Source organism: Epargyreus clarus, unplaced genomic scaffold, assembly GCF_041222505.1.
Source record: "Epargyreus clarus isolate Ecla_fem2 unplaced genomic scaffold, WU_Ecla_fem_2.2 ptg000017l, whole genome shotgun sequence".
Lineage (NCBI taxonomy): Eukaryota > Metazoa > Arthropoda > Insecta > Lepidoptera > Hesperiidae > Epargyreus > Epargyreus clarus.
In genome coordinates this window covers 1,334,538-1,358,792 of record NW_027332225.1, presented here as the reverse complement: position 1 = coordinate 1,358,792, position 24,255 = coordinate 1,334,538, and the positions used below count along the sequence as shown (strand labels likewise).

The 24,255-nt window shown below is 36.2% G+C and overlaps 1 protein-coding gene across 1 annotated transcript in view; it reads left to right on the top strand.

The window, feature by feature from the left end:
* Positions 1-24,255, top strand: part of LOC140749164 (ras-specific guanine nucleotide-releasing factor 1) — a 38,610-nt gene that overhangs the window by 3,178 nt on the left and 11,177 nt on the right. The window contains exons 3-14 of the mRNA XM_073082207.1: positions 957-1,070; positions 3,463-3,569; positions 18,660-18,807; positions 19,963-20,085; positions 20,442-20,539; positions 21,040-21,097; positions 21,308-21,479; positions 21,843-22,036; positions 22,526-22,651; positions 22,972-23,074; positions 23,508-23,696; positions 24,049-24,150. Coding sequence (XP_072938308.1) covers positions 957-1,070; positions 3,463-3,569; positions 18,660-18,807; positions 19,963-20,085; positions 20,442-20,539; positions 21,040-21,097; positions 21,308-21,479; positions 21,843-22,036; positions 22,526-22,651; positions 22,972-23,074; positions 23,508-23,696; positions 24,049-24,150 — 1,534 coding nt within the window. The remainder of the gene's footprint in view (positions 1-956; positions 1,071-3,462; positions 3,570-18,659; positions 18,808-19,962; positions 20,086-20,441; positions 20,540-21,039; positions 21,098-21,307; positions 21,480-21,842; positions 22,037-22,525; positions 22,652-22,971; positions 23,075-23,507; positions 23,697-24,048; positions 24,151-24,255) is intronic.

Sequence of the window (24,255 nt, the reverse complement as noted above, 5' to 3'; positions counted from 1 at the left end):
TGTTTTTAACTTATTAGTCGCAGTCGATTTCAATCCGATGCTTATTAACAAGATCTTGAAATATTCATTTTTAAACGCCTCAAATTTCATAATTATCTTTATATTGGTTTTTAGTCATTGCATATCACAGAAATGTTTAAAATAGGTTCGAGAATAACAACATTTAACAGCCATTTATGCTTTCCTTTACATTTAAAATATCCTTCAGTTTAATGGAAACCTCTAAAGTTATTTGCCGAGTAATTCCGCTCCAATATCGTAGCAATTTTCATTAGAGTAGCTTCGAATACCAAAATAACAGTTGCTAGACGTAGTTCGCTTCAAATTAGCTCGAATTGCAAATATCTACGGAGAAATTACTAAAATGTTGAGAGCATTATTTGTATTAAATGTTGAGTTGAATGATATCTTCAAATGTTTATAGCTTTTTACATCTGGGTATCTCTTTGTGAATAAAAAGAGATGAAGCCTAAAAATCATAATCAATATTAATCATTGAATATAATTCCAGAATTAGTGATATTATATCTACATTCAACGGTCAGACAAAATCATATTCTCCGTACAATATCTAGACAGGCACGGCCCATATGAGCAGTTTCATTATAAGATACATGTAAATACATTCTTATACACTTTTCAAATTATATAATGTCGTCTTGCCCTACAGTGTTTGACATGTACCCTCGACATCCAGCCACGAGCCACATACCTTAGTAATTGATGAGGATTCAGTTGGTTTCCCACGATATCTTGATATTCAAAGCATACTATGCAAATTATTTTCATACTTATTCGTCTCTGATCTTGATATATAACTAAACTTTGCTATAATATAACGTCATGGAAAGCCTTCTACGTTTATTTATTGTAGAAGTATTACATTCGAAGAAGGTGTATATCGGCAGAGTTTTTGAAGATCGGTACCGGAATTAACGTTTATTTCTTTGTCATAGAACATCCTGTTCTACTACGAGTCGGAGAACAATACGCGGCCCACTGGAGTCCTTCTACTAGAAGGCTCCTACTGCGAGAGACTCAGCAAGACTCCCATGGAACGAAACGCTTCGGTAAGTTCTTAAGTATTGAAGTAGTTCTTTTATATAGGAGTAGCAGAGGAGCATGCAGTTCACTTAATGGTAAGAGGCCACTGCTGCCCAAGAACATCTATAATCAACGCCAGATAAGTTTTCTAACTGAGTTCGCCCACAGATGCGCCAATAAACCTATGGACTAAGCTCCTCACATAGTGTTAAGTGTTCTGAACACAGCAGCACTTAAGACTGCTTTTTCAGGCAGAAATAGGTGTGGTGGTGGTGTCGTAGTCGAAGAATAATTCAAACACTGGATCCCAAGTATAATAGGATTTTCAAACCATTATACTATCACTCCTAATCACTTGTTATGGAAGTGAAAACTAATTGTAAATTTAGTCAACGGAAAATCTCAGTTATTCCCGACATAACGAGAAGTTTCCGACACTACACTAAAAATCGATAGGCTAATACAAAAGCCTCGATTTAGTGTTACTGCTGGCTTATTGGCTCTTGGGCGCAATGAGCATGAAGGTAAATTGTGCTAATGCTCGTTAAACCTGGCTTAAACACGATGTAGCGTTATGGCTGTACCGTAGGGTTTTTGTTGAACTATACATGTATAATGTGTTACAGACTTAACGTATGTGTTACAGTTACAAATGTTACCGTAAAATCATTGTTGTTTCACTGCTTGTCATGGGTTTCCCCACATAATAAAAAGAGGTTAGTTCACTATGCTAGCTAAGTATCGTAAATGCTAGAAGTATCATTACGGAGGTAATCATGAAATTCATAATAACAGTGATAGTATTGAATCCTCAATCTAGTGATCTAAGATTATAGTACCTTTGATTTTTCTAAATTATGTATCAGAATTTTTAACAGCAAAGAAAAATATCGTGAGTAAACCTCTACTTCTGAAAGATCTTAAAGTTTTCAAAAGTCTATCAGTAAATCAGCATTCAGACAACGGTTGGCACTTGGGGGGATGCCATCTAAGCTTTTCCTTTAAGAGGAGACCCGTGCCCAGTAGTGGGACAGTAATGGTTTGAAGACGAGAAATAACATTCCTCAAAATGTTTGACGACCCGCGTGGCGGAGCGATCACCGTACCGGTCTGACGCGCAGAGGGTCCCGGGTTCGATCCCCGGCCAGACAGATATCTACATAATTAACTTAGACTTTTGTTTCTGGATCTGGGTGTTTGTGTATTTGTCTATGTGTGTGTTCATAGCACCTACACAGGGGATCCTAGTGTGCGGCTGTGAGTGTAGAAAGCGTCATAGAAGACCCCAAGATAATTCGTAGGTGGAAAGAGTCTTATTAACATATGACCTTTAATTCAGTTAATAACTAATAATCCACAGTAGATACCGACTAGATAGCATACAGCATTAACTTGTACTTTGAACGCCCGCGCTACTTTCTACTACTCTCCCTGACGCCCGTGGGAGTTGTATAGGACAAGGACTTAGGATCAACTTGACAATAATTAAAAACTTAAAGGTTAAGCTTATGTAGGTTTCACGTCATGTGAATCCGTCAGTTTTATTTACTAAAGGGCTTGTATTTGAAATTAGTGAAAGTGTACTTCGGTTGTGTTCTGTACCCTTACCATGAGTTTTCAAAACATCCCACAATTTTACGTTACGTTTACTCAAGCCATTATTCTGTTCCGTTTGCCTCAGAAGACTGAGTAAACGTAATAATAAGTAAGTGCTCAAGTAACTTGAACTTTTGTCAAAAGAGAGACATAAAGAAAACATAAAGCGCCATTTTGTCAATTTAGACATTTAATGTTACGTTACTGACACTATAGTTCTGATACAATCCGCTAGGGGCGCTGATTGGAAATTGTATGGGCAAATACGAAAACAAATACCACAACAGTGATATTTGTCAAAACGTAAAAACTCACGATAAGGGTACTGGTTTGAAGGATAATGACGATATACTTTGGTGTGGTAAGGCTTTAAATGTCATTCCAGCTTAGTCCTCAAAGGTAACGGCGCATCTGTGACCTTAGGTGGGAATCTCGTTTTGTTTAGGTTGTTTGCAGATGTCCATGAGCTATTTACCATCAGGCGGAATGCACGCTCGTCTGCTACTTTTCTATTATTTAAATAAATACTTACACAAGGCTTTTCGATAGTCCTAAGGGTCCTAAGGGTCCCATCTGTATTAGTCTTCAGAGTCCTAAGTTAAGAAAAGCTAGATGCATATTTAGAACTGATTACAGCTGTTCACAATCATCAATTGAACTGCATTGTCACTTGCTATTGCAATTTTCATCGAATTGATTTCATAAGCCCAGGTCAGGTTTCCAACACGCCAACTATAACTTCAAACTTCATTGAAATTTGCTATAATCCACATATAATGTTTTCTTTGACCAAAAATTGACCAAGTTTCCATTTGTACCCAGTTCTGCTTCACAATATCGTACCGTCGGGAGAGTCAGCGGTCGTACGAGTTGCGAGCGGCTTCCGAAGTGGACTGCGTGCATTGGGTCGACGCCATCCGTGAAGCCAGGTGAGTACATCTTGTAAGGTAAGCTAAGCAATACGAGTTTATGCCTTTGGAATGTGGTACTAGAAAGTGTTGTTGAATAGCTTGGAGAGCTCACAAAATTAATGCTTCCAACCTACAAGAACTTAAAATAATGAGACTACATGTAGATGTCAAGTTGTCCACCATCTGCCGCCAAAGGATTAGATATATAATATGTTCTTTCGTCATATCGCTACACGTAGAGGGTATACTTTAGGAATTGTTCTGGTAATCGACAAAATTGAGTACAAAAGACCTCTGAGGCATAGTTCAATGGGTAGACTCATATTATTTTTTTTTATGGTATGGTAATGCGATGGTTGGATCATATCAGCACAAATTAGGATATTTCTATATGCGAGGTTTCTAGTATCTGAAAATAGTGATACGAGTACATAACAAGGAATAAGAAACTGAAAGGACAATTAATAAAGGCTACTATCAGCATCATCTACCTAATATCAGTATTGAGCATACGCTGACTGATTTGTCAAAGTTATTTGCGTATTAAAAATAACTTATCATTTGCCGTAACGATGAAGGAAAACATCATGATGAAACTTACACGCCTGAGAAAAAAATCTAAAAGATGTGTGAATTTTTCTAATCCGCACTTGGCCTACGAGGTGGACTATGGCCTAACCCCTTTGACTTCGAGAGAAGCATGCCCAGCAGTGGGACATAAATGGGTTGACAACGATACTACTCCCACGGGAGCCTTACTAAGCGGAATTGTACAAATGGGAACAAAGGACCCATTTCCTTATTCTCCCTGAAAAGTAAGTAATAAATACTGATATTATATCCTGTGAGAATATAGCAGTGCCTTTAATATTTTTTATTATTCCTCAGATAAGGAAGAAACTCGAGGCCCATATTTTATATTTACCTTTATGTGTTTCTTCATAACATATTCTTTCGTTATACACATGATCGTTATCGTGATAAGTGATACAGACCAAATATAGATACGTATCCGTTTTGTGGCTAAGACTGATATTGATATTACGTAATTAAAATAGTATTTTAGTCCCACAGATAAACAAATAAAGCGGACATTGTCAAGATATGCATAAAATACTTTCAACCCGCTTCATATTGATAGCACCTCGGATTATTTAATTATTCATTTATTGTCAAACAGAACGGGTTTTCAGAACCAAGTACACTATTCGATATACACAAATAAAATAAAATTATTAAAACATTTCGATGTACACATAATAATAATAATATTAAATCAAGTCGAATGAAAAGTATATTAATAATTTCAAAATAAAAAGAATCTTTGGAACGTAATAATAATAGTAAGAATAGTGACGAATTTAATATTATTATGATTATTTAGTAGGCTTCACGTGAACACAAGACAAAGTCAAGACGAAGTTAGGAAAGGCTTTTCCAGAAGTGCTTGTATTTTATGTTTGACCTATATTTCAACTTGTAATCAATTAGTACTTTAAAAAATCTTCGCAAAGATATGCGAAGTCTACCAATACGTACTTGACCAGCGTGGTAGACTATGGCCTATTGCTTCTCATTCTGAAAGGAGCATATGTCCAACAGTGAGACAGTAATGGTTTGATGGGGGTAGCCTTTTAGCCCCGTCTTTGATTTGATCACTTCGTACACAATCTAAATATATATACCTAACTCAAAGGTGACTGACTGACATAGTGATCTATCAACGCACAGCCCAAACCACTGGACGGATCGGGCTGAAATTTGGCATGCAGGTAGATGTTATAACGCAGGCATCCGCTAAGAAAGGATTTTGATCAATTCTACCCCCAAGTGTATAAATTAGGGGATGAAATTATTACTTCGAAACGCGAGCGAAGCCGCGGGCAAAATCTCGCATTAAATACCTCTACAACATTTAACAACCAAAAAGTATTGCAAGGTTCAGATGAATAAAATTTTCATATGCTCATTCGATTGGCTTCACGGCCCACGGAGGCATGATGCATGAAATATTCAGTTCAGGTTGCACTGGACGTTACAAAAACGTGTACCCCTAAATGTCAACGTTTGACATTTATAGCGTTTAGTGTTTTGTGAAGTTGCCGGCAATTAATTAAATTAAATTGACAGCCGAGTGGATTGAAAGTTGGTTGTGCAATGGATTGCTCTCGTGATGTTATTAATATTCATTCCGATATTTTAATAAACATCGAAATTTAACATTTATAAAGGTTTCGATCTTTGGTAGCAAACATTGGATAGATTGGTTATTAAAAACGTGTGTCAATGAAAGGGTTTGTGCCTCGAACTTCATGCCCTTAACCTTCCCTAGGGCTCTGTCTTTCCAGAAGAATTAGATTGTAAATATGGTAGAAAAACCACTGAACACCACCGCCCTTCCCTTCTGTTTTTGTCGTGTTAAGCGTCCTGTGTTCTGCTTTGAAAGGTGTGATAAAATAGAGTCGTTTTGACTTATCCTTGGGGTAGCATCACATCCTCCGTCTTTAGGTAGTAATACAATCCTATTTGGAATATAAAGTCGGCAGTGACCACCAGAGTTGGGCGAAGTTAACTACAATTTGTAATCTGGTTACTAACTACGATTAAAGTAGTTAACTTTACAATGTATTTAACTACTTTTAGTAGATTACAATGTATTTAACTACTTTTAATCGTAACATAACTTAACTACAGTAATCAAACTACACGATGTAGTTATTAATTTGATTGCTGCAATCTAGTAGTTATAACTACTGATTATTTGAATTCTATGGACTTATATTTTGTAATTAAATAAAACGGAATAAGAGTACAGCCTGTACAACTACCCGAGTTAAAACCCGAAGGTGTGGGTTCGATTCCCGCCTATGGTCTGTTTGATAGTTAATTGTATCAGGCGTTACTTTGCGGAAATCCATGCTATTAAGTTAAGATTAAAACTACTTCGCAACAATTCGCTACAAATATGTATGATGGTATATATTTTAAACCATGCAGTATGTACCACCCTCCCTCCCTCAAAGGATGCATGCAGATGCAAAAATTAAAAATATACACCACCATACATACCACCACCAACACGTGTTTCGCTCCAAAACGGAGCATCATCAGGGTAAGTTGACTCTACGACGGTTAATCGCTAAGTGACGCTGTCAACCTAATGCATGCCTTTTATAATGGTATCCAGCCCTCCCCTCCACAATGAAATGTAAACAACTGATGACAGTTGTGTTGTATGGTCTGTTTGGTGGTAGGACTTAGCGCTGCACTCTCGCTCTAACAGGCTCTTAACTAACTACCTAGCAAACGACCAGTACATGAACGACTCGCACGTGTGTATGCGATTTTTAAAGGCCCAACGTCATTTTAAATATGTAGTTATGAAAAGTAATCATGTAATCGTGATTGCAACTACAATTATAAGTTAGTAATCAAAATCTTAACAACTTTTTATGATTACTTTTTGTAATCGGTAGTTATAATTATGATTACTATATGTAATCGTGGTTAGTAATCAGTAGTTAGATTACATATTGCCCAACACTGGTGACCACATACAACAAGGCCTACTGTTTGTTCGTTTACTTGAATATCATCAAAAATGTTTAAGTATTTTTGGAAAGATTTCCCCGTAACATAATGAAAGGATGAAAACACCGTCGTAACATGTTTTAAACTTAACCGTTTCATATATCGAGCGGTGGATAGTACGCCACACGCGATATAACAATTTGTGACATTGGATACCTGTAATTGTTGTCATGTTGTCACGATGATATGGAATGACACTAACTCTTTGTTTCTTTGTATTTCTAAGTAATTCGTTATATAATTTTATGTTATTTTATAATTTAGGAGTCGCAGACAAGCAATCAGTCCACCTGATGGTAAGTGGCTACTGCCGCTCATGGACATCTGTAATCAACCTCAGATAGGATTAGATATTCCTACCTAGGATCGGTCACAGGTCCACCGCTACCCCTGAGGACTAAGCTGGAACGCCTCGGAAAAGTATGTCTCCCTTTCCACACCCTTCAAACCCGAATACAGCAGCGTTTAACACTGCTGTTATGATGCAGAAATAGGTGTGGCGGTGGTGCCGCCAGAGTCAAACATCAAAACCGTTCTTTTTCTTTTTTATGTTAACTGATACAATCGTACCCGCCAGTGATTAAATAAATAAGAACTTAATATTATGAAAATATCACATCATGAAAATAATAATTAAAATAATACTACTTAATAATAAAATAATATAAATAGACTTCTAACAGGTGTAGAGTGATTATTTCATTAAGCTGTTAGTATTTATTAAAATTTCTTTTATTAAATTTTATCATTATCAAATTCGCGTGTAGATCTGTTTAATACATCTAAAATATGTTTGTATTTACTTCAACGGTTGTAGAAAATAAATGAGACCATTATTAATTTACGATCGCATAATTTTTTTCTCTTACGTTGTAAATTTTAATAAGTAAGTGCTATAGAAAATAATTTTGTTTACTTAACAACATTAAATGCTACTTATTTTGTACTTTTTAATATATATTTAAAATGCTATCTTTTATATTTTATTGTTTACCTCGTTCTTATTAGTGATCGAAGTTTACCTCGGTTCCTTATTTATATATTTGATGTTTAAATGAATTTTTAGTTCAAAATGGCGACTTTTCTATTATTTTCATTCTCATGTCCTTTCCCTCGCTCGCTGGTTTTCAATCTTATTTAAACAAATTAACCATTAAACTACTTGAATATACTAAACTACTAAACTACTAGAAAAAAACACATGCAATTTAGATTTCTAAATGTACAATAAAAAATAATAACAAAATAAACTGGCATATCGTATTAAATTCATTTTTAATTGTTGTACGTACAAAAATAACAACATAACATAAAATTTCCGAACCTTTCACCAGAAGAAGCTTGCAAAACAATTTACATTTCCGAGTGTTATTGTAAAGTTAGCCAGAACTCGACACGAAATACTTTTCCCGTACTTTCAATCAATAACAAGCAACAATTGGCAAGCTGGAAACGGATCCAAATAGAAATTTAACGACGCTTCAATGGTTGCTCCCGTTGTCATGGTAACGGATTAGGGTCACTCCGGCCGTGACCCGGGAGGCTGCAAGGTCCTGACGCGCTCTTAAGATCGCTGCTGAAAGTGATACTAATAGTAGTGTATTTAAGTACAATACAAATGATTACCAAGCTACTATTTATGTACATCTGTACATCTAATATACTCAGTTGTAAAGAGAAAAACGACGCTTCTATGGTAACCATTGCCTAAGTACAGGTTTTGGGTCACTCCGGCCTTGACCCGGGAGGCTGCTTGATCCTGACATGTTCTTAATATCACTAGTAGAAATAATATTAACAGAAGTTGAGTATAGAAGTGCACACAAGTTACTGTTACTGTTACAATGATTGCATATAGAAAAGGAGGCTTCTACAGTTGCTCACGTTGCTATAGCAACGGATTAAGGACACTCCGGCCGTGACCCGGGAGGCTGCAAGATCCTGTAAGCGTCATAACATAAAGTTGTATTTATAGAGCTAGGTGATCTATGGATTTATACCATATAATAACAATTAATAAATAAATATACTAATTTAGGGCATAGGATATAGTAGTAATTTATTATAATAATTTTAATAGTCGTTTTATGATAATGTTATAAAATGATTAGGATGCATATCTATTGTATCGTCGTAAGTTTAACTTATTAAAAACTTTAATCACAAGAACTTTGAATGGCGCGACATTCAAATTTGGAATTTGGAACAGGCTTGGAATACTATAGACCAGGGCCGAAGCCTTTAAAAATGGTAAAAAATGAAAAAAAATTACAATAGAATGAAACCCATTGGAAAAGGAAGGGAATATGATCGAATAGAAAGGAAAAATAAATTACGGTCGATCCGAGTTCGGGAAGTGGGAGGGGGTGGGTTTTAAGGGTAAAAAATGGTTTATCTTGATTTCCGGCTAAACTACACGTCCTATGCGAAAATGTTAAATGGCAAAGTTGTAGGTAATAAAAAGATCTACAACTTTTGTATTAGCAATTTTTTCACATAACCTCAAAATTTGGGTGAAAAATTCAAAAAACCAAGTTATTGGTTTTTTATTTATATCTTTTTCAAAAATTTATTTTTTTTTACGAAATTTGGTGAAAACTTACCTTATTATGTCCCAAATACACTGTAATTTATTTGATTAAAAATATTTATTTTTTCGCCTTATTTTCACTTAATATCAAAAAAGCACCCTAATTTTTAATCGAAAATTCTGACGTCAAAATATCAGCTTTTTTCAAAAAGTTTGGGGGCTTTTTGTTCGTTGAAATATCTACTTTCTGATGGTGTAAAAAAAATATACATTACCATAGGAAATGTTCTCAGAAAATGCAAAAAATTGAAAAAAACCCAAATTCGAAAAAATTTTTTTTATCATTATGTACAATTGTTTGTCATCTGACTTATTGCAGATTATACAAACAGATCCATCCATACTGATAATCTGAAAAGACAAAATTAAATTAATAATGCCTTCAAAGTTTTATCATGAGTATAACTAAATTTGTTTGTATAAAATAAACGAAATTACTATTTTTTATTCTTGTACTAAAATATCATTCAATTTTAATTTTTTAGGTTATGTTATGTTAAACATACTATTTATGAAAGAAAATATTACTATTTTTATTCTAAAGTTGATTAATATAGATTAAAATACAGATTGTATTTACCTTGCTATGTAGATTCCAAACGATTTTTTGAATAAAGTAAATTTCTCACAAGTCACTTAGAGTAACTGAGCCTGCACGTGTATTTTTAAAAACGATGTTGTACACTGCTCTGTATCTCGAATACTGGCTAACGGTTTTTACAGCTGCTACGAAATAGCAGGTATGTAGTACGGCCCAGACCCTCCTAGGTCCGTCCCCACTTCTCTATGAAATAACTTACAATGGGCTAAAATTTACCGAAGGTCACTCAGGTATATAAATTATCTTAAAACAGCAGTAAATAGACATCTACAAATATTATTTAAATAAGATTCTACAACTTTTTCAAAATATTGTAGATGTCTTATTAAATATTAACTTTATTAACTTATTTGTTTGTTAATTATTGAAGTATATTTTAATTTGCAACTTTTTTATTTATCAATAAAACATGAAATCTTACGTTTTTTGAGTAATTAAAGTGTAAATTTTAATAAATACCTCAACATTGTACATAATGATAAACATTTTTCGAATTTGGGTTTTTTTCAATTTTTTGCATTTTCTGAGAACATTTCCTATAGTAATGTATATTTTTTTACACCATCAGAAAGTAGATTGTTCAACGAACAAAAAGCCCCCAAACTTTTTGAAAAAAACTGATATTTTGACGTCAGAATTTTCGATTGAAAATTAGGGTGCTTTTTTGATATTAAGTGAAAATAAGGCGAAAAAATAAATATTTTTAATCAAATAAATTACAGTGTATTTGGGACATAATAAGGTAAGTTTTCACCAAATTTCGTAAAAAAAAAATTTTTTTTGAAGAAGATATAAATAAAAAACCAAAAACTTGGTTTTTTGAATTTTTCACCCAAATTTTGAGGTTATGTGAAAAAATTGCAAATACAAAAGTTGTAGATCTTTTTATTACCTACAACTTTGCCATTTAACTTTTTCGCATAGGACGTGTAGTTTAGCCGGAAATCAAGATAAACCATTTTTTACCCTTAAAACCCACCCCCTCCCACTTCCCGAACTCGGATCGACCGTAATTTATTTTTCCTTTCTATTTGATCATATTCCCCTCCTTTTCCAATGGGTTTCATTCTATTGTAATTTTTTTTGGTTTCAAAAATTATCGACACTGGTCTACTACGCAATTACGCATGATAGAAAAATAATGGTTGATAAATTAATATTGTGGAAAATAGACAAATAAATAGAGAAAATATTATTGATACATGTGACAATTATGATAAATAAATTATTTATTAATGGATTTTGTTTGAACATTTGTCCGTCGATAAAAAATCTAACATGCTCTTAACATCACTAGTAGTGAATATCAACAGTAGTAGTGTAATGAAGTACAATACAAATTATTACCGAGGTACTACTTATGTACTTCTAAGATACTTTGTCGTAAATAGAAAATGACGTCTCAACGGTTGTTCCTGTTGCCATGGTAACGGATTAGGGTCGCTCCGGCCGTGACCCGGGAGGCTGCAAGGTCCAGACGTGCTCTTAAGATCGCTGCTGACAGGAATACTAGTAGTAGTAGCGTATTGAAGTACAATACAAATTTATAATTTGTTATAATGATTGCAAATAAAAATATAACGCTTCGACTGTTCCTCTCGTTGCCATGGTAACGGATTAAGGTCACTCTGGCCGTGGGCCGGGAGGCTGCAGGTTCCCAACCGACTCTAAACATTACCAGTAGTTAGAATATTAACAGTAGTTGTGTATTGAAGTACAATACAAATTACTGTTACTGTTAAAATGGTTGTAAATAGAAAACGATATCTGGACGGTTGTTTCCATTGCCATGGTAACGGATTAGGGTCACTCTGGCCGTGACCCAGGATGCTGCAAGGTCCCAACCTGCTCCTTACATCATTAGTCAAGTGGTGAACATCAACAGTCCTAGTGTATTGAAGTACAAATACATACTTATCAGAGGGGTTCCAACTTAGTCCTTAGCCTTTTGTGGCCAATCTCAAGTGGGTATTTTATATTATTATCTGCGGTTGATTACAGATGGCCATTGGTGGCAGCAGCCACTAACCAGTACCCTTACCAGGAGTTTTTTCGTTTCGACAAATATGACTGTTTCGGTATTTGTTTGCGTATTGGCCCATACGATTTCCTAGTTCTGACACGATCCGCTAGGGGCGCTGATTGGAATTTTTATGCGCAAATACGTAAACAAATACCAAAACAGTCATATTTGTCGAAACGTAAAAACTCCTGGTAAGGGTACAGGTGGACTATATGGTCGTTTGCTACTTCGATATTGTAAATAAGAAGTCGGCATGAAGTGCTTTACAAGCATTCTATTGTATTCATATAAACCCTTTTATATTAGAGATAAATAGAAGGTGCCTTTAGTTGAGCTTGTCAAAGAGAAACTGTATAAGAACTCCACGTAGTTATTTATACTTGGCCGTATCTATAAATATCTATTCACTGAGAATTTTATGACGCATTGGATTCTATCTGGTAGAAACTTACAAGCACACACTTTTAGTATAATATGAAATGTCATAATATGAAAATCCATATTAACTCACTTGGTGAAATTAAGACGCTTTAGAGCAACTAGTTAGTAGTTTTCGGATATATAATTCTATTTGATGATAACTGAGAACATATTGCACTAATAATAATATCTAAATGAAATATATGTAATTTTTATCTTCGACATTGATTAAATTTTGTATTTCTTACCTATAATTAAATTTATGTAATTTTAATTAAATTTATGTACATCATTTTTATCATTCACATTGTAATTTTTTTTCTTTTTTTGTATATATTTTTTGTATTTCTTATAATTATTATATGTCCGCTTGCGGGAATGTAGAGGCATATTATTTTATGACTGTACATGTACCTAGTTTACCTACATTCCATAATAAACGAATTTGATTTGATTAGTATTATCTTAAACTATTTGTATCGTGTGCTACGTATAGACTACGGCTACGACGCTACGGCGTAACTAAATAACTCATAGGAAAACATATTCAGTAAATTATGATGCTTTAAAACACATATTTTAATAAGAAATTATTTAATTTTGTTTCGTGCGCTACGTAAATGCTACGGCTATTATGCTACGGCGTAGCTACTTGTAATTAACTCACATGACAACATATTGGTTAAAGTATAGCTAGTTATGTTTTGCGTCGAGATGCAGCCGCCAGGATACAGAAAAACCGAATTACTTATTATATATGTATTTAATCAAAACTGAATGTTACAAATTTTGATTAAATCTAACCTAAATTATATCTAACTAGCCTAAGTGACTTGCCTGGGCTATATTAGAACCCAGTACCCTTACCATGAGTTTTCAAAACATCCCACAATTTTACGTTTACTCAATCCATTATTCTGTTCCGTTTGCTTCAGTACACTGAGTAAACGAAACAATAAGTGCTCAAGTCTTTTTGTCTGTCTCACATGTTCGCAAAAAAGAGAGACAAAACATAAAGCGCCATTTTGTTCATTTAGACATTTAATGTTACGTTACTGACACTATAGTTCTGATACAATCCGCTAGGGACGCTAATTGGAATTTGTATGGGCAAAGACGTAAACAAATACCAAAACAGTCATAACTGTCAAAACGTTAAAACTCATGGTAAGGGTACACAACAAGTTCCCACGTTCGGGACTATATGGTGGAAATGGGAGCGGTGGTACAGGATCGGATGTATTTCTGATAATTTGTTTAAAGCGAATGCCCAACAATCTTGGTTAAGGCCGATATATAAGACGCTTAAAACAGTTTTTTTAATATATTTTTTTTGTATCGTGTGTTACGTATAGACTACGGCTACGACGCTACGGCGTAGCTTCTGTTAACAAATAACTTGATTGTTTATTGCTATTTACGAGTCCTTGAGGACTGATTATTTCCCATAAGCAGTGCAATAAGCGTAGATTGGTGGTTCGAATCTGGAGGCAGCAACGTCACTCCTTGCCTTGTAACGTGGTAATATACTCCTTGCATTGTGCTAATATACACTTACACAAGGCATATAAATATCCTCAGGCCTCAGGGAGGAACTTCTATTTTTTTAAGATGTAGTGCCAAAAGAACTTGCAGTCCACCTGAGTAAGTCTGTAAATATACAGGACGATGTTCTCCCTAAAGTTAAACAAAGATGCTTATGCAAGTTAGCTGACATCCACGTCCTCCCATCAAAACGTAAAAACTGCTTCACATCAGAAATAGTTGTGGTAGTAGCACCCCTGGTTGAACCATACTGGTTCTATTTGAGTTAGATTACTATGACAATTACTACAAAATTAATAATTAGGTGTTACTAGTACATAGGACTACAATACCTTTAGTTATTTCAATATAACAGACCACACACATACATAATTAATACATAGAACACAATAATAAAGCAGAGTAAGATTAATCAATCGTCAGAATAATGGATTTGTGCGGCAGAGTACTGCGGATGTGTTTGTACCGTTGCGGTTACCCCTAATCTAAAAATACTTGCGGTTTGCGTACAGAGTGAACTAAAACAATGGTTGACTTGTAGAATGTGTTTGCGGTTTTGTGCCTTTGATTTGTAGCGTTATACAAATAGAGTAATAGAAACTCCGGCAGCACCACCGCCACACTGTCTTCATAATAACAGCAGTGTTAAACGTAGTGTTTTAGTCCTTAGGAATAGCGGCGCTTCTCTGGCCGACCTCAGGTAGTAATCTCATCTTACCTGGGGTTGATTACAGAAGTCCATGGGCTATGGTAACCACTTACCATCAGATGGAATGTATAGAAGACGAGCGCTACTCCTATATTACATAAAAAATCTTAAAAAAAGTCAATATTCAAGGCATTTCTAGTAATTATTCAGACTGTGGTCTTCATAAGAGTCTGGCAGCTGTGGACCGCTAATCACCGGGAAATGGAAGTGCGTGGCGTGGTTACAGCTTTGCGGCTACTTCATGTAAGCACCTTGCTAATAAGTACAAGAAATTCGTTTTAGTGCCGTACTTTCAAAACGAAATGAGTTTTTCCATGTATGCGGAATATATGGAAAGACACATTTTCTCGCATTCATGGTCTTTGTCTCGACATGAGGTTGCTTTAAAGAGGTCAAAATAATTTTATTTGTAATTGAAACTAACCGACTTCTTTGACTATCGGGTATGTATCGGGTATGTAAAACAATTTAGAATACTATTATTTTACACTTTGTGTCAGCGTGTAAGTACTGTGTTAAATGTGTTCTCTAAATATGTATTCATATTTGTGTTTTTTTTTTCATATATATATGTATATGTTTGGACATGGATATGTGTATCTAACTAAAGAGTTAGAAAAAGCAGGCCACACCATCTTATTTAATTTATCCCATAGATGGATAAGGGTTTCCAAAAACGAGAAGGTTCAGATCAAAGATCAAAACAAACCATTGAAAAATCTAAATATATATAACTCAAAGGTGACTGACTGACATCTATCAACGCACAGCCCAAACCACTAGACGGATCAGGCTGAAATTAGGCATGCAGGTAGATGTTATGACGTAGGCATCCACTAAGTAGGGATTTTGATCAATTCTACCCCCAAGGGGATACAATAGGGGATGAAAATATTACTTCGTAACGCGAGCGAAGCCGCGGGCAAAAGCTCGTAGGGGAGATATTGTGCGGAGAGCGAGTGAAAGAGGCTAGACGCAAACAAAGCCGCGGGGAGAAACTAGCAAGGAATAAATGAACGAAGAAAGGACCGCGTTTGTCTAGCTGCATTCATATTAAAACCCGCCAATGCAAGTCGGGCCGCACAAGGGTGGTTCCATAACTTTTTTATTAATACCATTCGGAGGATAATCTAATATATAAAATTCTCGTGAGACAATGTTAGTTACCATACTCCTCCGAAACGGCTTCACCGATTTTCACCAAATTTTATATGCATATTAAGTAGGTCTGAGAATCGGCTACTATCTATTTTTCATGCCCCTAACTGATAAGGGTTGTTCATCCTTAACATTTTATTATTTATACGGCAACACAACTATTTTCAGCTAGCGTTATTGTATATTCTTTGCTCATTCTTTTATAGATAGGTATGAGGTGCTGTTGGTTTTTTTTTATTATTTTGTTATTATAGTAGTTTTGATTATTAGTGCCTATTTGTTATTACGGTAGCATGCAGTCCACCCTATGGTAAGAATGACATCTGGAATCAACCCCAGATAGGATTAGATATTCCTACCTGAGGTCGGCCACAGACGCGCCGCTGCTCCGGCGCTGGTGTGTTCCGTTTTGAAGGGTGTGATAAGGGAGACATGCTTTTCCGAGGCGTTCCAGCTTAGTCCTCAGAGGTAACGGCGCATCTGTCGCCGACCTCAGGTAGGAATATCTAATCCTATCTGGGATTGATTACAAATGTCCATGGGCGGCAGTAACCACTTACCATCAGGTGGACTGCTTGCTCGTCTGCTACTCCTATATTATAAAAAAAAACCTTATCCAGTCCGTTCCGTTTACCCTTAGGGCACGGAACCCTAAAGTATACATGTCAACCATTGCAGCGTCGCCATCTGCAGCCGAATATCAAACAAACAATGGAGTTGTTTGTTTGCTTTGTCATCTACGCTGAAACCTATTGTTTGAAATTCATCGAATTTTTCATCTATTTATAAAGCCTTTATTTAGCTTTCAGCGTTTGGCAGTGCAGAATAATACGTTTTGTTTGTTTGTTTTATTTATTTATTCGTTTTGTACCTTTAAACAATACAGGAACGGTACATAAAAGTTAATTATCAATTATCAACTGCTGGGCACGGGTATCCTCTGAGAATGAGAAGGATTAGACCATAGTCCACCACGCTGGCCAAGTGAAAATTGGTAGACTTCACAATTCACATACCTTTGAAAGCTTTTTTTACGATTTCTCAAGTGTGCAGGCTTCCTCACGATGGTTTCCTCAACCGTCTAAGAAAGTTATAATTAATTACTTATACGTAAATAACGTTGAAAAATCAGTGCGTGCCTGGAATTTGAACTTCGGACCCCTCGATCAAAAGGTTGAGTTTCTTAACCACTAAGCTGTCATTGCTATTTACCGCTACTACACCTATTTCTGCCTAATAACAGCAGAGTTAAGCGGTGCTATTTCTATGAAGAAAGGGTGTGTTAACATTCAATTTTCTGTCACATATTAAGAATAGCAGAACAGAATAGAATAAGTAGTGATAGCCTAGTGGTTAAGAAACTCGGCCTTTTGATCGAGGGGTCCGATGTTCAAATCCCAGGCACGCACCTCTGATTTTTCGAAATTATGTGCGTATTGGAAATTAATTATCACTTGCCAAAACGGTGAAGGAAAACATCGTGAGGAAACCTGCATACCAGAGAGATTTATAAAAAAAAATTCAAAAGGTATGTGAAGTCTACCAATACGCACTTGGCCAGCGCGGTGGACTATGACCTAATCCTTCTCATTCTGAGAGGAGACCCGTGCCCAGCAGTGGGACAATAATGGGTTGATGATGATTAAGAATAGAGGACTTAAGTCCTCTGAATTGGACCTGAAGAATGAAGTTTGAATCGGACCTGAATAGATGCAACCGTATTAGTTCGATAGTTAAAGATTTTTAGTAAAGGGAGATCTCTTATTAAATTAGAGTTTTGGATTGCGAGCGCATATTTTTTGTAACATGTTCCAAAACCTGAAAACCTGAGATTCAAGACCATGTGGCGCCATCTATTACCCAATAGCGAAAAGCCACTAGTTAACAATGATATATGAGTATACTGCATAATAACATCAGGAGAATTGTAACATGACGCTCCAATTTGTACGCTAATCACACCGAAATGAATAGGCAGGATTGTATTGTAGGGAGTGGATGTGGTTAGACGCCATATGTTTTGTCATAGTGACTTTGAATTTATTAATTCAAAATTACAGATTTATTAAAAAATTAAATAGGGTTTTGTAATTGATATGAAAAATTGTCGTTGAGAATAAATATATATTTTGCCTACGTAATTTTAAGGTGCGTAATAAGGGAAAACGTATTCTTGTCAATATACGAGTAAATAAACCATTTGGTTGTTTTATAAAAAAAATCAAACGTTTTCAAATTGCTCGATACTGAAAGATAACATAATTCAAAACGAGCATGCAGTCTACCTGATGCTACGTGGTCACCGTCGCTCATTGACATCTGATATCAACTCCAAATAAAGGTGGGTCATACCTGAGATTAGCCATAGTGGCCTTACTAATTCAAGATCACTAGGATACAGCAGCGCCAATGCCGTAGCATGGTATCGCTGTCGAACCACGAAGAGTATAACTATCTCTAATTATTTCCAGTTTCAACAAGCTCCTGCTCCAGAAAGAGGAGTTGGAGCAGAAGCAGCTCCACCTGCTCCAGATAGTGGAGAGCGAGCGCACGTCCCGTTGGCAGTACGCGCAGCAATGCGACGAGCTCAGCAGCGAAGTGAAGAAGCTCAGGACCGAGGTATACGAAAAACTGAAATACTTTGCTTAAAGTAGAATCTGTGTTTTAGGTATTTTAGGTAATTTTAATAATACACTGCTTAACGTAGACATCTGTATAAGTAAAGACAACCCCAGATATCATTAGGGTTCTACGAGTGACTACTGACGAATTAGCTAAAATGTCTCGGATATAACGCTTTCTATACTAACAGCCTCACACTAGGATTCCCTGTATCGTGGGTGCCATGGACACACACAGAGACAAATACACAAACACCCAGACCCAGAAACAGAACTCTAAATTCATCACTTAGAAATCTGTCTGGCCGGGGATCGAACCCGGGACCATCTGCGCGTCAGACCGGCATGGTTACCGCTCCGCCACGCGGGTCGTCTATATCTTCCTTACTCCTTCAAATCAGAATACAGTAGGGATTAAAATAGGTATGGCGATGCAAAGCATAAATAAGTATGGCGATGGTGCCATTAGAGTCAAACCACAGAGAGTTCTACGAGTACCACCTTCAAAGAACTTTAGAATATCAGCCAGCTGTAAGCACTTTGCATGATTGTAGAGAGGAGTAACGCAAGGTTACAGGTAATATTGTGTATATGTTCTCTGAAACGTTGAAATGACGTTGCTGACCTAAATTTGAAAAAGGTAAGTAGATACCTGATTACAAGTAGAACTGTGATTACTACTTAATGTCATGTAATCCTGCAGGCTGTAAAAGCTATGCTCCAAAAGCCAGTTGTTTAATTTTTATTTAAACGTATGATTCGGTAAATCTTTAAGAAACACTGGTAATTTGTTATATATTCTTATTATGCAATACTGGGCATTCTTTTTAAGCGTTTGTGCCGACATTTGGGTATTAACAATTTGTGCCTGTCCATATGTCCCTTTAACCTTTGTGAGTGGGGTTGTGCTTTTAATGTAAAGTATCCGGGATTTTCTTTAACAAACATGCATGATGCTTCATATGAGTAAGTTGGATACTAAGTTTCCAAGCCAGATTTACCAGAGCTAGCTGAATATTCCTGATAAGCAAATGGATTGGTGGTGGTGCTACCGTTGGACCAAAATGACCTGCTACCTGACCTTGACCTGCTTCTGACCTTCACTAGCTGACAGTACCTAGTTACCTTCTTTATGACGGATAATATGTTTTAGCTGTGCGCATATAAGAAGGAGCATGAGCCCACGAACACCAGAGCGAACTCTACAACCAGTCTATCCCCGAGTGACTCCGAAGATATTGATCCTGCTGAGTTGCGGAAGATCAAGAAAGTCCAGGTATGATCGCATTACATTATAAATGTAACTCATCACATTTATTTTATTGTGGTTGACACATTTGCTCAAAACGGTGAATAGTTGCAAATACACTTCAAACTTTGAATATTACGAATCAAGGATCACTCAAGTTTTCTCAAAATGTGCAGATATGAATGAAGAAATAATTTATTTCTTATACCATATAATGTTTTTCTACTGTAAAATACTTTTGAGTTTTGAGTGGTCGATATGAAACCAAAGTAGAAAACATTTTGTGACCTTACCTATTTTGTAAAGTTTCTCTTGTTAAAACATTAGGTAAAAGCGTTTGTATATAGAAAATGAAGTAGGTACTATCAATTTTATTTTAATAGAGTTTCTTCCGCGGTTGGTTATGTCGACGGCGCTGGAAGCAAATCGTGGACCAGTACATCAAGAGCCCTCACGCTGAGAGCATGAGGAAGAGAAACAGGTACGGTGAACGTTCAGAACACTTTTATCAAACTTTTACTTTACGTTGAAGTAAGCTTCACGGAAGTTAACAAGGTAGTTAACAATTTATAAAACTTTTTACAATTCCTAAGTTGGCCCTTTTCAATAGAAGCTTTATGCCATAGGGGTCTTAATTCAGTACCATTGTTACAATACCTTAAAGGTACAAATACCAGGATTGTAGTGTTATTAAGTTGCTGTGAGTATTTATTTATATCTGGTTTGTTGGCTGCCGTAAGATAGATATACAAACGCGTTGCGTTGTGCCTCAAGTAATTCAGGTATATTTTTGTTAAAGTTCACTTATTCCTTTTCTATTTGAAGTTGTTTTCAAATAATAATAAGCTACAGAAAGTACTCAAAATCTACACTCATAGTAAGGCCTGTACCTACTCAATGTACTTACTATGAACAACACTTCAAATTACTGTTTATTCTACATTTATTCTACATATACATTTAGCTGTTTTTGTATTGCAGTTTGGTATTCAAAATGGTGGAAGCTGAGGAAGAATACCTCGAACAAATGGAAATATTGGTAAGACAATAGTCAACTCAAATAATAAATAATCTTTACTTACTTAAGTAAGTAAATTAAAAAAAGAAATGTAATTGTAGCTGCAGTTGCAGTGGCTAGCTAATACTTAAATTCATTCCTGATCTAAAAGTCTCGGATGAACCGCATAAGAGAACAACTTTGGTCTGAGCTGTAATATTGATATCATTTGAATATTTTTCTCATTCAAAGGTAACTTGCTTTCTACGCCCGTTCAAAATGGCGGCCAGCTCAAAGAAGCCACCGTGCACCCATGAAGATGTGAACTCCATCTTCTTGAACAGCGAGACTGTTCTGTTTCTGCACCAGATATTCTTCAAAGGCCTCACTTCCCGTATGGAGTCCTGGCCCACACTTGTATTAGGTGAGAATCTTGACTGCCTTAATGGTAACATGCTGCACTACATTAATTATTATGTCATTTTTGTTTTTTTTTTTACTTAAGATTAAATGCTAGATCAGAAACCTCTTTTCTTCATTAACACTGAAGTATTTCTTTATAATCTTAACTATTACAATGTCTCCTAAAGACTCTTTTATTTCAATATTCTTTATTCTTTACAAACTGTAGAGTTCTACGGCGTAAACCCCAGGTGCATTCCAACACTTAAGATAAAACAATTCAACGACTCTTAGAGAATTTTAGCTGAAAATAAGTGTAATCGTAGCAATTCCGCAGGGAATCGCACCAATTCTAAACATATACTTAGTAGTTGGTTGCATACAGGAGACCTATTCGACATGCTGCTGCCGATGCTGACCATCTACCAGGAGTACGTGCGGAACCACCACTACTCGCTGCAAGTGTTGACTGAGTGCAAGCAGACCCAGCCCTTCGCGCAACTCCTCACGCGGCTGGAAAGCAAGCCGGCCTGCCAGAGTCGGTCACTGGAGACTTTTTTGACATATCCTATGCATCAGGTAAGAAATGTAAAACAGACACTTGTAAAAATAATTGCATGAAATCGGAAGCTCAGAGTGCTTGGGCTGGATTTCTTGACCTGATCTCCTGATTTTAGGATTGTACTCATTAGGCAAAATCTTATGCGACTACCTTATGAAAGGTGCTAATATAAATAACAAATATTATTGATGTCCACCGATCTTAAGTGGTCTATGAAAATGTTCACTAGCGATCTAATCTAAATAAAATGAAAACCATAGATACATTAATACCTTTGAAAACAAAGGACCACATCTTGTAAGCAAGTGTACACCCTATAAACCAGAATACAGCAGTGCTACGCTGCTTCTCATGCTAGCTCTTCATCAGAACCTACGTGGATCATGAATAAAATTGTTTAAATAATAATATTAAATATTTTAATTTCTTTACAATGGCCACGTTCTTCCTATTGGTCTTCCGGAATGTTATGTCCTATTCTTTCAACAATACAATTATTCCAATAGATCCCACGCTACATAATAACGCTACACGAGCTGTTGGCGCATACACCACACGACCACGTGGAGCGACGCAGTCTGCAACATGCGCGGGCGCAGCTTGAAGAATTATCACGACAAATGCACGACGAGGTAATATTTAAGGATCTTCTCTCAGTCTATGAAAGATACCCATAGTCATCATTATGTTAAATATGAACCTCCCGCCAAAGTGAGAATCTTAGGGAGGTAAAACAACAGTTCATGTAGACGAAAGTCGCCAACAGTCGCTGACGGTCAACGATATCGACGGTCACTCGTGTATATTATAGATATTTAGAAATATGCCTTAAAGAAATTAAGCTACTTAATTAAGTTTGATTGACTTCAAACATTTGAACTTCACTTAACTTAGTTCTTAATACAAGTAAGTAATGTATTTTTCTATGAATGTTTCTATTTATGTTTTTAAGGTGAGCGAGACAGAAAATCTGAGAAAAAATCTGGCCGTGGAACGAATGATTATCGAAGGCTGCGACATCCTTCTTGATGTCAACCAAGTCTTTATACGTCAAGGTATGGTGTCTCAGTTCTTGTGAGGATGTTTTAGTATATACGCATCATTATTATCAACCGACTATTAGCAGCTACATATTGCCTGAGATCTAGAGTTCTATATTCATAAAATCCAGAGCAGAGAGATCTCAACTATTTTAATTTACTACTGTTGGTGTGTACATTCGAACCTGGAAAATTCTTATAACACTTGGTTTTTAGTCCTTACTTGCCTGATATACGCTATAGACGCCACTAACCCTTAAAACTATTCATTTCCATAACCTTGTGCCACATCTGTGTCGGTATCCATCCCTAGTTCGATTTCATCTTGATCTTCAGATTCTTCGGATTTCTCATCTGTTCCCGTATCTATATTTATTTCATTAAATACAGCTATTACCAGGGTTTATTTATAGAATTCACTTATTATTCTCCAACAATTTCCGTCCAGGAACTCTATCCCAAGTGGTGGGCAAGGGCCGTCGCGCGTCCCCGCAGGCGCGGCAGGCGTTCCTGTTCAGCAACCACCTGCTGCTGACGACGCGCGCGGCGGGCGGCCGCCTGCACCTGCCCGCGGCGGGCCGCCTGCCGCTGCACGACGCGCTGCTTGTCGAGGACCCCTCGAACCATGATGATGATGGTATTGGTCTTTTCCCAGCTTTTATAAAGCAGGTTCTCGTTAAAAATCCTGTCCTGGTTGCCTGTCTATGGACTGAAAATTTGAATCTGTCTGTAAGTACAAAATAATACCATTAAGAAGGAGGTAGGTATACGTTTCTTTAATAATGTGAATAGTGTGTACTGTATCTATGTGGGTAATTTGAAAATGATTGAAGGGGTTTTTCGTATTTTCTCTAAAGGACGATTGAAGAAGTGTTATGGACTACTTTTTACCCAAAGATCCATCGGATTCAATGTTAAAAAGCCTAAAATTAGAGATATATTGATTAATATTACTGAGTTTTGTCTTGACAAAACTAATATTCTTTCAGATTCTACATCAGTCTGTTCGTCACCTGGTGGAGACATATATCAAGGAAAAGACTTCAAAATACTAGTCGAAGTCAAGGGCGAACAGATTTGTGCTCATTTGGGTAAGTTTAATTATACATACAACTAAAAACTTATAAAATTTACTTCTAAACGTATTACTACTTAAATAACATTCAAGAAATTATTCTGCTGTAAGTACTTATTCA